Here is a 15,146-nt window from a genome sequence, read left to right as displayed (position 1 = left end):
GGACTCAATTCAACTTATTGAGTGATTTGTTGATGACATTTTTGCATTCTAGCTAATGTTAAGATTGTTATAGCAAAGGGTCTGAATACTTATATACATGAGGTTTTTCTGTTTTTAAATTTTAATACATTTACTGAAATTTCAAAAAATGTGTTTTCGCTTTCTCATTCTGGGGTATTGTGTGTTCCCCAATCACACATTTAATCATGTTATTTATTTTTAGTACAGTAGCTTTTTATATGTATTATCATCAGCCATTAGGTGAATTATCTGGCAAAAATGTACACTTTGGCACACCGTTAGAAAATGCCTTTGTACACTTGTAGACATATGATATTCTGAATAATATCTCAATTGTGTTTTTTCTTCTTCAAAACTATCTCTAGGAGCATAAGATGCCTTCGAAACATTATCCACTGGAACTTGATCACCACCTTCATTTTAAGGAATGTTATGTGGTTTCTGCTTCAGTTGATTGACCACAATATACATGAGAGCAATGAGGTAACATTAGTTACAGATCATGTGTTTCATGGACATTTTGATGCTAACATTATCTTGTGGTGGCTGTGGGGTTATGAAAGCCTAATTTTGGTTGCAGTCACTCCTGGCCCATGTACTCTAGGACCACTTCCATGCTAACCAAAATCTGTTTTAACTTTGGTTGAACTATCCCTTTAGACAACAGGGTCATTCTGTATGGTAATATATATATTCATAGATCATTAATAGGATCACTGATAGATAACATGTATTAATGTCAACAAGCTATTGATAAACAATAACTAATATACTTGCCTATTGCCTATAACCTATTGTAATATACTTGCAAACCATTGGCTCGTCATTGGTTGAGTGATTATTGATTGTTAAAGAGTATACCAATACACTTTTCTAACTTTACCACAGTACCTCATCTCAAGTGGACACTATTCAAAACAATCTGTTTTGTTACTCATACTGTATTGCGATATCCCTACTTAAAAATAAAGACTGAATAGGTATTTGTATGAGTCAGTTCAATTCAGTGTGGAGTCAACAGGGAATGGACCTTAATTTACATGATTGCTAGCCCACTGCTTAGTCATAGAATATTTGATACTGTATCACTTACAACATTGCATAAAATGTTTTGCAGTTTGGTGAGTCACCTCTAGGTTGCTTTCGACTATCAAAGCATTTTCATTATTTTTTTTGAATAATTTATTAAACTGTGAAGCTTTTTCTTGTGCTATTAACTAACTTTAGGTTTTCTCTATCTGTTTACAGCCTTGGTGTCGCCTTATTACAACAATATATAACTATTTTGTGGTGACCAATTTTTTCTGGATGTTTGTTGAAGGATGCTACCTTCACACGGCCATTGTCATGACTTATTCAACGGACAAGCTCAGAAAATGGGTCTTCCTTTTCATTGGATGGTGTAAGTGCATGTTTATTTCAATGTCAATGTCTTTCAATGTCTTCTTTAGCAAGAAGCAATGTACTCTTTCAGACTATGACGACTATCATAAAACATTTTCAACAGTAGTCAGTAGCTTAATATTAAGCATGAAATCATAAATAATGTTTATTATGTTCTAAAATCTCATGGCAATCGTAATGCTGCATAGCAGCCATATTCAAGTAAAAGGCTTTAAATATTGCAATATCATTCTACTGTAGCATTGATATAGGAAGTACCTCTGGTAGTTTTGATTGTGTAGAAATCCCCTTTTTTCACCCATTTATGAGCATGAAACAGGACATCGAATTGGGAAGTTTGCTATTGAAGTGCTATATTAAAATCTCAAAAGAAGTGGTATCACTTTTACTGTTGGATTTTGTTTATTACATGGGAGCTTCACTTCACCGTAATGCCCTGCAACATTTAATACTGTGGTTTTATCTCTCAAATGAAAGATCATTAAACACAAACAAAAGCAAACACAAACATGAGCTCAGTCCTGTGATTTTAGTGAATGGCTGTGTTCATCACTACAACAATGATCCATGCTCACCTTGAGTTGAAGTGTTTGTGAAAGTACATTGCAGTCAAATGAGTCATCATCTAACTTATGTCAGATGATGACTCACAACATGAGAGGGGCGTAGGACTGTGCTGGTGAAAGCTACAGTCGTTCAGCTCAGCCGTTGCTGAACCGTCTTCTAGTACTGGGTGTACTAGAATGTAGCGAAGAAGAAGAAAACTGTATATAGGTCATACTTGTAACGTCTCGTTCTGTTTCTTAGTTTATGTTTGTATTTGTTTAATGTTATTCATTTATTGTTTCCTGTTTATTTTTTTGTTCCTCACCTTGTCTCTCGTTTCAGACACTTCACCGCCTGCCCTTGTGTGTTTCCCGCCTGTGTGATTGTCTACCCTGCCCTGCTTGGCTTCACCTGTTCCTCATCATCCTTCCCTGTGTATTTAGTCTGTGTGTTCCCCTGTCTCTGTGCCAGTTCGTCTTTATCCCTTGTGTCAAGCTTGCCAGCAATCTTTACTAGTGTTTTGTTTTCCCGGTTTTTGATCTTTGCTTGTTTTCCTGACGTTCCCTGTTGCCATCTCTCTGACGGATTATATGCCTGCATTCTGACTGATTACCTCTTACCGAACTCTGCTTTGCCAACCCCTACTGGATTATCTGTTTTACCCATTGACTGTCTACCCGTGTACCGAACCTTTTTTGAAAGTAAAGACTATTCTTTTGGATTTAAGTTTGTGTCTCCAAGTCGTGCAATTGAGTCCTCTGCCTAAGTACAACAGCCATTACACTACTTAAGTGACTCATAGGACAGACCTCTTTGGTTAAGGGACATACATCCAGTTGATTTACAGAAAAATCTAATCTTGGCCTCAAAATGGAATTAACGTTAATTCAGAGTAGCCAGTGGTTGGAATGTTATTTTTATTCATGCATATTTGAATAATAATATATTCTCCACGGAATGCAAAGTATCTAGAAGTATACCTCAGCAGTTATTATGTCTGCTATGTTTTACTACTCTTAGCACAGACGTGTCTCATTTCAAATATTCATATAAATTAATATTCTGACTTTGGTTTCTTGTGATGTCCTGGAGCATTTGAAAGTTTCAGCTTTGAAGTTGAAATCCTATTTGCAGATCAGTTGAACCATAATCTCTCATTTCGTGCCTTCCCATAATAAGTCTGGGTCAGTCATTACTTCAGTACTTGACCTCAACATAGATCTTTTCCGCTTTTTCTGATGTTAGAAACTGTTTCAGGGTTGCAGTGCACTGGTAGGGACACAGGTCAGCTGCTTGAATGTTAGTCGATCGTGAGGTATTTTTGATGCACCACAATTCTGTCACGTTCCTCATGTTGTGTGGGTATCTAAGTTCACAGCATAGTGGATATTTAAAGTGTGAGCTTGGAGCTCATTAACTACTGCCCCCTCTAAATAATTCGTGAAAGTAAACAAGAGTTAATAAAGCATTTTTACTTATTTTCTACTTGTTTAGTATTATGAAACTACTCGTAATATCTGTTAAGTTGTTTGAATGTTTAGGGATAGCTCACCCAAATTACAAAATCACATATTTGGCGCTTAATGACACTGCCCAGATAAATAGAACTAAAGTGTGGATTGAAGTCTGTCCTTGTTCATAGACTGATTTCAGGCTATGGAACTAAATATGTTATTTTGTAATTTGGGTGAACTATCACTTTAGTTTTAAAAGAAAACTGTAAAGGGGTTAAGGATGTCATCTGTTGGTCTTTACATACAGTAGATGCATAGACATGTCTGTCAGTCAGTGTTTGAACTCTTGAGTACATTCACTCCAGCCAATTATGTAATGTAATGTAATCAGTGCCCTTCCTCAGATTAGTCCTTAGAGATCATGAATTACAACCCGTTAGGAATTGTAGGAAGTGGAACAGTTTTAATCTGCCAAACGCTGGGGACCAGAAGATAACTCAGATCAAAGTAGATCTGGATCCAAAATGTCATGATGGACTTCTTTAATTTCCTCTCTGAAATAGCTTACAAATGCAGCGGCCAGCTTGTAATTGAAAGCATGCCCCTTAAAAAGATTTAACTTTCACTTAACATTCTATTTTTAGTTACAGTATGTCTTCCTACTCTTTTGACAGAGACTTTCGTGTTTCTCATAGCAGAGTGATACTGAACGGCAAATATATTATTTAATCATTGTTTTCCTTCTCTCCTAGGTATTCCTTGTCCTATCATTGTTGCTTGGGCCATTGGGAAGCTTTACAATGAAAATGAACAGTAAGTTTGCAGTTCAAGTAAAAAATGAACAGTGGAATCTCAGTATGTTACAATAAAAACAGCTTTTTGTGATCTTTTTTTTTACTTTGTGTACTGTACTGTGGACCCTCAATATACGCAGAAACGTCTATTTCATTCAACAATCATTGTGAATTTGTCATAGATAGGCCTTGAATTAACTTTTGTTATGTCAGAGTAACAATAATTTAGCACAAACTAATGTTCGAAGTTCCCTTTCAAATTAAAGTATATTAAATCAGCTTTAATTGATTTATTGATTTTGCTCTGCTCAGACTCTGCTGGTTGACTGACAGCCCATCTAGCCAATCAATTTACAACTGGTTGCTAGCCAGTACTAGCAATATTCCATTTCACAGATAATTTACTCTATTCACTAAAATTGTCGAATACCTAATATTGACTCGTAGAGTAATCATATTCATAGAAAATCTCCTGGGTTCAAATCTGACGACATATACAGTAGCAACTGACATATGACAGTTATGCTAACTGTCGCTAGCCATTAGCTTAGCTAGCTGTCAAACTCTACTGTCTACATGGCTGTGCACGCAACTTTGTTTACAGTCGAGGCAGACACGCTTCACCAGTGCCTTATCATGATTGTAACTTGTGTTGTCAGAAGTCACAACTATTTACAATGCTATAAAATATAAAAGGAGGTGGCACACTTCGAAGCATTAACATCTTCCAGTGTCATTATTTCAAAGAATCTTAGATATGGAACTTGCCTTTTGAAAATCAAGAATTACAATGAAAAAACGAGTTAGGGCATTACTATGGGCGTCATTTAATGATTCCCATTTCAGTCCAACTTTAAAGGCAGACTCATCAATATGACATAGCCTTTAGTAACTTCTGAAACAGACTTCTGAAACAGAGACCAAGCAAAGCGAGACATTTAATTTTCGCTACCTTTTTTGGTCACACAGCTGTCACACTGTAATGCTGTACACAGAGCCATATACGCTGATCTCTGCCTGTAATCTCTGCCACTTGTCCCAACGTCATATCACTGAGTCTCCGTTTAAGTCCTTCTTCCGTATGTGAAGAACCTATCAGTACATAAGGGCAGGGACCTGCACAGGGGGGAGGTGAAAGAACCCTGACTCTTTGCCCTGCCACTCACAAAATGCCCTCCTGGATGGTGGTGTTTTATCGAATCTCACCAACCCCCTCACCCCCCACCCCTTCAGTAAGTCTCTGCATGTACATAAGGGGACAATTGAACAAGGGCTGAATGAATTGTTGAATAACTCGATTACAATTAGAATAGTCTGCCTTCAGTATTCTATTAATAGGGCTCTAATTTCTGTGATGCAGGAAATGCGGATGAATCGCGGAAGTCAGATGATGAAATGAAACAACTTAATTTGCTCCTGTGATATACACTCACTTGGCACTTTATTAGGAACACCTGTACACCTTCTCATGGTGGAGGTGGTGTAATGGTGTGGGGAATGTTTTCTTGGCACACTTTGGGCCCGTTAATACCAATCAATCATCACTTGAATGTCACAGCCTATTTGAGTATTGTTGCTGACCATGTCCTTGTTGCTGACCTTCATGGCCACAATTTACCCATCTTCTAATGGCTACTTCCAGCATGATAACGCACCATGTCACAAAGCAAAAGTCGTCTCAAACTCGTTTCGTGAACATGACAAGTCACAGGATCTGGATCCAATGGAACACCTTTGGGATGTGGTAGAACGGGAGATTCACAGCTTGAAAGTGCACCTGAAAAATCTGCAGGAACTGCTTGATGCAATCATGTCATCATGGACCAGAATCTCAAAGGAATGTTTCCAACATCTTGTGGAATCAGTACCACGAAGAATTGAGGCTGTTTTTTTGTTTTTTTTAAATAAAATGAAAAACAGGCTGGTTGGTCTCATCTCTGCAGGCGAGCCCCCACACATATGTGTATGGCTGGCTCCCAGATTGCCTATCATCGGTTCAGCAACACAATGACCCAAAACATATTGGCATAGCAACTAGGGAGGTTTTCAGGCCCAAACAGTGGAAAGTTGTTGACTGGCCAATTCAGTCTCCAGATTTAAATCTACATTTAATTTGCTAAAGAGGGAACTCAAAACGACCTCAAAACAACCATCTGAAGATGGCAGGAGGACAGGCCTGACAGAGCACCACCAGAGAAGATACCCAGCGTCTGGTGGGTCAATGGGTCACGGCCTCAATTGTTTAGGCTATGACAAATAATACAGAACCTGATCATTGTAACAACTTCTTGCTTGATAAGTCTTGATATTCATCCAACATCATTAATTTTAATGCATACATGTGGTTATGGTTGATATTCTACACTTCAAAAGCAAAGCTATTCATTCAAAGTTTGTCAACAGATGCTGGTTTGGGAAAGAACCTGGAAAGTATATTGACTACATTTACCAAGGGCCAGTCATTCTTGTCCTTTTGGTGAGTAATAAGACAGCTTTACTCACCTTTTACTTATTTTATTTTTATTATTAAAACATCCACTACTATATATATACATATATACTTCCTGTAATAAAGCATACATCTGTCCTCTCTTGCTAGATAAACTTCGTTTTCCTCTTCAACATAGTAAGAATTCTCATGACTAAGTTGAGAGCCTCTACCACATCAGAAACAATACAGTACAGGTGAGTTGAGAGCCTCTACCACATCAGAAACAATACAGTACAGGTGAGTTGAGAGCCTCTACCACATCAGAAACAGTACAGTACAGGTGAGTTGCCCTCATGGGGTTACTGAGAATGTTACATGCTTTCTTGACCTGCTTTAATGTTAAATGAGTAAAAAATAGATTCTTGTTAATGGAGCAGATTTTGAAGGATGGCTAAATTTAGCCATGTAGGAACCCAGAGGTTAGCGCCGAGTAATTTAAATCAAGTAGTGAAATGAACTCCTTTCGTTGAGCTGATTTGTGTTTTTTTTTTTTACCTCTTCACAGAAAAGCGGTGAAGGCGACACTAGTGCTCCTGCCTCTTCTGGGTATCACCTACATGCTCTTTTTTGTGAATCCTGGGGAAGATGACATCTCTCAAATAGTTTTTATTTATTTCAATTCCTTTCTACAGTCATTTCAGGTAAGATCGTACAGAGCAGTCTCTCTTTACCTAGTGTGTGCCCCTTTTTCACACAAGACCCAGTCTTGATGTGTCTTGTATAGGCTTAGTAAAGCTGGCCATGACTGCTTTACTGTAAAGTGTTCAGAGCTGTCAAGAGATGCAGGGACGCGTGGGTGTAATTCCTGTACAGTTGGTATTCTCTGTTTCTCTGGTACCTCTACCATGCAAGGTTGAGTGGGTGGAGAGAGAGTACTGTATGTTTTAATTATAGCTTTAATTAAAGTTCCTGTAGGAAAGGTATTCCTACAATGGTGGTACTTCCCTCATTGCTATTTTGTTAGTGTGCTTGCACACACCACTGTTATTCAGCATACTTAAAGACCCCCTACAGAGGGGTGAAAATGGTTCAATCCAAATCCAATGTCATGGTTGTGTGGTTGTGGTAAACCTGGCTAAAACTTAGGTAAATCAGAGCAGCTCCAACACCAACAGCATTCATGTAGACAGAGCAGCTCCAACAGTGTTGCCTTGAATTAAGTAACCTTCCCTCCTCTGTTGCCATGACTGTTAGTTTTTTCACATTTTAGCATTGTTAGAATTTCGACATTACCAATAGACCACCAACTTACCACTAAGCTTTAATTTCTCCAAGCCCAAATCCTTCTCTCCTCAATGATGACTCCCTCCAGTCAAAATCGAACATTTTAAGATGAAAAATAGACATTTGAAGTAAGTAAACCATTTTGGTCCGAAATAAGTAGATATTATAAATAGATATTAAGACCCAAATTCAAAATCCTTAAAATCTGAGATATGTCCTTTTGATGACATGCAGTCGATGTGACGTCATCCAGGTGAGTTCTCTCCGACCCAGTCCAACCAGGTGACATCCCCCTCAAATAGAAGTTTGCAGTGTGTTGCGAGCCTGTGAGATCAGAGCAGACCCACCACTGTGCCCACAATGTTTTGTTATATTGTAGCCTACTTTTTTTCTTCCATATTTATCAGCTAAGGTGATTTTGTTACAGCACAGTAAATCCCTATGAAGACAACTGAATGATTTTGTGAAAGGCATCAAAGGAACTATATGTTTACATTGTCAAAATGCATTTTCAATAGGGTAACAGGAAATCTATTGATATAACGTGATGTAATGTTGCCCTATTATTCTTTCATTAAGTGAAAATTGGACAGCGTTGTGGGGGAGAACACATTTTAGCAATGATGGAACAAATCTGTCCCATGTCTGCCGCTCTCCACGCAGAACTGGGGGAAGAGGATAACTACTGTATATGTGGCCATCCTTTACGCACAGCTCTCTGCATGCTGCGTATAGTCAAAGGGGTATGTTGATCCGGTTACACAGATATCCTAAGCATTCATTTTGCGGTCACCGTAGGTGTCATTATCAGATATTGATTGCAGTAATTGCTTCTTATTTATAAAGAGAAGTCCAAGTGTTTTCTACCTCAACCTGCAAGTTCACCTGACCAGGGCACAAACAGAGGCGCTAACAACGCTTGATAACAAGTGCAAACAAGCACAAAATAACGTGAAGCAATAATGACAAGAAATAGACACGTAAATACATACCAGATAAGTTATTTTTGCATAGTATCGGACATTACTCTACCCTCTGCCTATGTGCTTTTACACAATGTCCTCAGTATTCAATCATCCACACTTATCCTTCTCTTGTTCCTTCTGCTCCAATACTGGGTGTTTGGGTCAGCACAGGCCGGGTTGGTTTTGGGTTGAGTGTTGTGCGAGCGTTACAGTATGTTTATGATGAACAGAATTTTGCTGTGGGGTATGGCAGACGGGTATACGTGCCCTTATCTCCCTACGTCCTCCTAAATAGTAGCCTATTAGTGACACACTTCCAGGCCCGCATAAACAAACCCGCCTTGCTATTCTGCTTTATTTTTATTTCTCACGGTTCCAATGTGAGTTTCAATGGCATTATCATCAGTGAGGAGAAATGGGATTTGCGCCTGGGGAAAATCAGTGTTCTATTTGTTACTTGGCGGTAAGTTGGCAGTCTATTTATAATTTTGAAATTCTAATGATGCTTACATGTAACAAAAATAAATAAATAAAAATACAGTACACAAAAAATGAACAGACAGGATAACAGAGATTAATTCAAGTCTACATCAATGCTGTTGGAGCTGGTCTGTCTACATCAATGTTGTTGGAGCTGGTCTGTCTACATCAATGTTGTTGGAGCTGGTCTGTCTACATCAATGCTGTTGGAGCTGGTCTGTCTACATCAATGTTGTTGGAGCTGGTCTGTCTACATCAATGTTGTTGGAGCTGGTCTGTCTACATCAATGTTGTTGGAGCTGGTCTGTCTACATCAATGCTGTTGGAGCTGGTCTGTCTACATCAATGCTGTTGGTGCTGGTCTGTCTACATCAATGTTGTTGGAGCTGGTCTGTCTACATCAATGTTGTTGGAGCTGGTCTGTCTATATCAATGTTGTTGGAGCTGGTCTGTCTACATCAATGTTGTTGGAGCTGGTCTGTCTACATCAATGCTGTTGGAGCTGGTCTGTCTACATCAATGCTGTTGGAGCTGGTCTGTCTACATCAATGCTGTTGGAGCTGGTCTGTCTACATCAATGCTGTTGGAGCTGGTCTGTCTACATCAATGCTGTTGGTGTTGGTGCTCCTCTGTCACTGTTGACCATTGCTCCACTGTTGGGGGGGGGGTCTTTGCTACCCAGTCTTGCATATTCACAAGTGTTGATTTACCTGAACATTTTAGATTGCCAGGTATACCACATGACAAATATACTAACTAGATAGCATGCTACATACAAGCATTTGTAACTAGCAAGACAGGAAAAACAGTGGGGCAGTAAAAACATTCTCTGTGGCTTAATGGTTATGACAATGCCTTCCAGCCCTACAGACCAGGGTATGATACTTAAGTATCAACATAATTAAGTTATCATACCATCTTACTTCCCTCCCACCATCTCTTTCTTCAACAATTGAAGTATAGAAATGACGTTTACAGTTGGGTTAGTAAGCTTAAGGTTCAATGTAATTATAGTAGGCCTAGATTGAATACATTCATCTTTTAAGATGGACACCACAGCCAGAACACTCTGGGCACACCAATTCAACGGTGCTTATGTATAGTCTGGCATCGATACGGCTTTTTGATACCATACTTGTAACACACAATGAGCATTCCATTGGGTTTAAATGGTTACTGTCAGTTTACTTTTCGTTGATCTAAAACATAAACGTAGTGTGCATCAGCTGCAAAAGGAGAAACAGCGCCCCCATTTCACCCGTAGTCAGTCGGTGTCCCCCATAATATCACTCCTCAGTGCCATCTATCTGACAGAGGCACACCTGTGGCAAAATGTATCATATCTTTTTACTGATTTTGCCTATCGCTCACTTTCTCTTTCTTCAGCAACTTAAGAAATATCAATTATATTTACTGTTTGATTAGTTAGGTATTGCTTAAGGTTACTTAGTAGTAAGTAGTTACTTATAGTAGACCGAAGACTACACTCTCTCACTCCACTGAACTACCCCCAAGCTCTTTGTTATTCTTAGAACCCCACTGCTCTTACACTGTTGAAGCTAGGAAGACCAAAACAAGGTCATAATGTTCACAAAACTTCATTAAGAAAGCTGAAGAAATAATTTTGATACTGTTCATATTGTACAACTCAACATAGGTTTCAGTGGTCACCAAAAGCTTATTTATCGTATTTGAAGATATCTCAAGATAGGACTATTTCACTAAACTTCCTCCACTACCAATAATTAGAATACTTGCCAGCTATGCAAGCACATATAAGTTTCTGCTGAAACTTCCTTTTCTAGTTGTATACTATTTTTAAGTTTTTCATCATTGCCTTTTAATTATTTTTCACCCTTATTACCATGGAAATGCTTCTTCTCAACTCTACTTGGTACTTTAGTACTCTCAAGCTGATCATTTGAGGGACTTGATATTAATAGAGCAGCTGTATAAAACAGATGGTCCATCCACTTAAGAAGTTCCATACTAACAGCCATCTATCTTGTTTTCCAGGGGTTCTTTGTGTCAGTGTTTTACTGCTTTCTTAATGGGGAGGTGAGTCAACAATAATGAGCTTTTCATGCCTGCTTGTTTATCAGTGTGATTCAGTTTGATTAATTCATATCTGTCTAAGATACACTTACTTCAGCTCTATCAGGAAAGCAGATAATTATCCAGCAGGGTATTTTTGGAGAGAATATTATGTTCTCTTTCATATCGACCTGGAAAAAAATCTTTGCTTCAAAATGCAGTATCTCTTTTGACTGAGGACACACATCTTTTTAGCAGTTTCCCGGAGAGTAATTAGCCTGCACAAGGATATTTTGGATGCTTTTTTAATTTATTCCGCCAGTAAAGCTAAAGCATCCCAGTTCAATAAAGTGTAGTCATTATGAAATAGATCCTTTTGGGATGTGTCTCAGTTCAGTTGATGAATATAAAGGCCTAATAAATGTTTCATTAACAAGTGAACACAGTGTGAAGAAGTCCCTACGCCACTCTACTTCTGTTTTTGCCTCTCCGATGCACGCTGAGATCTAAGGATTCAAAGGTTTTTGCGGTCCCACTTTACAATGGGTATCCTAAAACTGATTCATGTAAATGGTATTACACACCTGTAGGTAGACACAGTGTAATTACAGTGCAAGTACTCATTATTATTTACAAATCTTAAAGTCTCCCCTTACCCTTGAACTATTATTTTACATCAAGCACATCTCCATTATGAGTTCATCAGCAGCTGTTTGAGATTTGTAAAAAGACAATCAGTCAGTAATTGTATAAAATTAGTCACCCTCCTGTTGCTCTCGACAAGCTGTCTTGTTCCACACATGAATGAAAGGAAAGGAAGATGATGCCTACTTAGATAATGCCAGATTGATGCCTACTAAATCTAGCTGGCTGCCTTGGGAAAATTGAGATTTAAAATACAATCTCAGGGTAGTTTTCAAGTGCATACAGTATGTGATACGTGCACGTAATGTTTGCGCCCTCTTGCAAGCCTTGTGCGACAAACCTGTGTTGCGCTTCGTGAGAAAGTGTTGCTTGGACATAAAATATGCACATCTAACTTGAGCCTTAATTGTCAGAAGTGTAACATCTTGCACATAATCAGTTTACACAATGAAAATACCTAATATACGAAAGTAAGATTACTATGTGAAGATCGTAGGTTATATCAAATTGGGTTAAATAGAGTTCAGTTGGTTTTATCAAATTGGGTTAAATAGAGTTCAGTTGGTTATATCAAATTGGGTTAAATAGAGTTCAGTTGGTTATATCAAATTGGGTTAAATTGAGTTAGTTGGTTATATCAAATTGGGTTAAATAGAGTTCAGTTGGTTATATCAAATTGGGTTAAATTGAGTTAGTTGATGCCTTGTCTGTGGCCTATATGTTCCCATTTATAATATCAAATGGTAATTTAATTAATAAATTTGATCATCACTGCCTGGTAATATATTTGTCTGCCACCATAATTTCCCCATCATCCCAGAAATGGTGACAGTAGGTTTAGAAGATTTTTGTTTTGTTATTATTGTACTGTAATAAAAACATTTTAAAGAAAAAAAAAAATGTTTTTCAAAGAAACACTGGCACTCCACCTCTTAATATGTCATCATCAGGTACGTTCTGCTGCCAGGAAAAGATGGCATCGTTGGCAGGACAACCATACCCTTCGAGTGCGCGTGGCACGGGCAATGTCCATCCCCACCTCCCCAACCAGGATCAGCTTCCACAGCATCAAACAGACCACCGCCGTGTGAGACATGTGACGTACTGTAGGAGTGGCTAGCCAGGTCACCTTTGCAACCTCTTACAGGGAAGAGACTTGAGGCACCTTCCATTAACTTGCTTTACATTATTTATTTCCCCACGGCACACAGAAACAGCACGCTGTTATGAAGAGACGATACACATGTTTACGAATGATAATAACGCAGCTCTCTCCATGTCAGGAGAGTTTGTCTCTGTTTGTAAGAACAGATGGGCCTCTCTAAATGAACATTCAGAGTCCAATTCAAACTGACAATGTATTTAGTATTTTTATCATGTTTAAATATATGATATTGTATTTCAATTAGTCCGGAAGTTTGAACTTAGAAGAACCCATTCTGACAAGATCATGAAAGCAGCACTATTGTGTCAAAAGCCTCTGCATTATTTCTGGTACTTGTGGTGGCAAAACCTCTCATTGTGATGTTCATGATGTTTTCTGAACTTAGAACTTAGAATCAAGTGCAACACTGATTATTTGAAGTACCGTTTGCGCCATCAAAATTACACCCCAAGAGCCATTCATCTGTGCTAATGCGTTCCGCTGCATTTTCATGAGGTTGGATCCTGCCAACTGCACTGAAATGTTTGGATCAGCAATGCCAATGATGTAGTTTTCTCTCATTTTCTCACTTCAATTTACGCCCTCTAAGGCTTCTCTAATGTGGATGAGTAATCACAAATCAAAGCTCTCTTTTAATGGGGTTGGAGTTCATTTTAAAACCATTATCTTATGCAAATATGGAGATGGGGAATTGCGATTCAGAGACTTTTACATAACACTTAAAGAACTATTTAGTGTCACAGACCTGATATCAGTATAATGTCACAGCTGTCCAAAGCCAAGAGCAATGGTCGTAATTTAAAGGTACATAGTGTAGGGAGTAGATTAAATCTCTTTTCAGTTCTTTTTAAAATCCCTGTGTGTTGCCCTTAATCAGTGTAAACACTAAGCCGTCGGTTCAGTCGGGACGAGCTTGATGAATGAGCTCCATTTGGCTTTCTTAATGCTTGCCCTGGTCAGGTCATTGTTACAAGTTCTGCCCTAGTAATGACTGCTCTGGTCTGGGTGTGATCTGCACCCAGGCCCGCAGCAGGGTAACGCAAAGTCCCAGGCACTTAAAGAAGTGGGACTATTGAGGCTTCACTAAGCAGTTCTGAGAAACAGTTGGACCTTGCATCCAATGTATTAACTGCTCTGATAAAAGAAGGGCAGGTAGGAGGGACACACTGTGGCAGTGTGCTTATCCATTTGAAATTGAAAATGTTTGAATTTTTATAAATGTTTCATTAAAAGACCAGGGAAAATCTGCCACCTCTGACCACGCAGCGAAAACGGCTGTCAGTGTCAGAGATTAGCTGTTGTGTTTCTGCATGCACGCAGGATTCAAAGAGGCAGCCACAGAGACAGAAAGGCCAAAATCAGTGATTCCACTCCCCTAGAACACCCTTGGCAGTAACAACATGTCAGGCAGGACACTCCATTTTAGAAAACGCTTCTTCCGGACCAAAACAGCGTTGTAATTGAAACATTTATTTCATTCCCTGATCACTACTGAATAAACATAGTTGAAATGACTATTAGGAAGCTTTTAGAAAGCTTGAATGTTACAGACTGGACCTGTAACACATGAGCACAGTGTTAGGTCCCTGCACCTCTTTACTTCTGTTATTGCCTCTCCCGTGCAGATCTAAGGGTTCAAACGGGCTGTTAAAGTCTCCCCTTACCCTACAGCTATTGTTTTACATCAAGCAATCATATGAGTTTATCAGCATATGTGTGAGATGTGTTATAACACAACAGGTATAACAACTGTCAGTATTATGTTACAATGTGTACCTACAGAATACTATACGCTTTTAGGACACTGGTTGTAAAGTGGGACAGTTGTGTTCAAAACGGGGGTTTGGAAGTTTAGACATGACATAATCAGATGGCAAGCCCGCTTAAAGCTGTTAATGATTTGTATGAATCCAATTAGGGGGA

At 38.7% G+C, this 15,146-nt stretch overlaps 1 protein-coding gene across 2 annotated transcripts in view; it reads left to right on the top strand.

The window, feature by feature from the left end:
• LOC310818958 (corticotropin-releasing factor receptor 2) overlaps positions 1–13,149 on the top strand; it is a gene marked incomplete at both ends in the record, with an annotated part of 54,647 nt that extends 41,498 nt beyond the window's left edge. For both annotated transcript variants that reach the window (XM_083690081.1, XM_083690080.1), the window contains 8 exons: positions 387–504; positions 1,270–1,423; positions 4,178–4,238; positions 6,623–6,695; positions 6,819–6,904; positions 7,216–7,351; positions 11,396–11,437; positions 13,009–13,149. In XM_083690081.1, coding sequence (XP_083546207.1) covers positions 387–504; positions 1,270–1,423; positions 4,178–4,238; positions 6,623–6,695; positions 6,819–6,904; positions 7,216–7,351; positions 11,396–11,437; positions 13,009–13,149 — 811 coding nt within the window. The remainder of the gene's footprint in view (positions 1–386; positions 505–1,269; positions 1,424–4,177; positions 4,239–6,622; positions 6,696–6,818; positions 6,905–7,215; positions 7,352–11,395; positions 11,438–13,008) is intronic.
• Between the last annotated feature and the right edge of the window lie 1,997 nt (positions 13,150–15,146).

The sequence above is a fragment of the Argentina silus genome (genome assembly GCF_951799395.1).
Source record: "Argentina silus genome assembly, chromosome: 18".
Lineage (NCBI taxonomy): Eukaryota > Metazoa > Chordata > Actinopteri > Argentiniformes > Argentinidae > Argentina > Argentina silus.
This window is presented reverse-complemented; position numbering and strand designations above follow the sequence as displayed.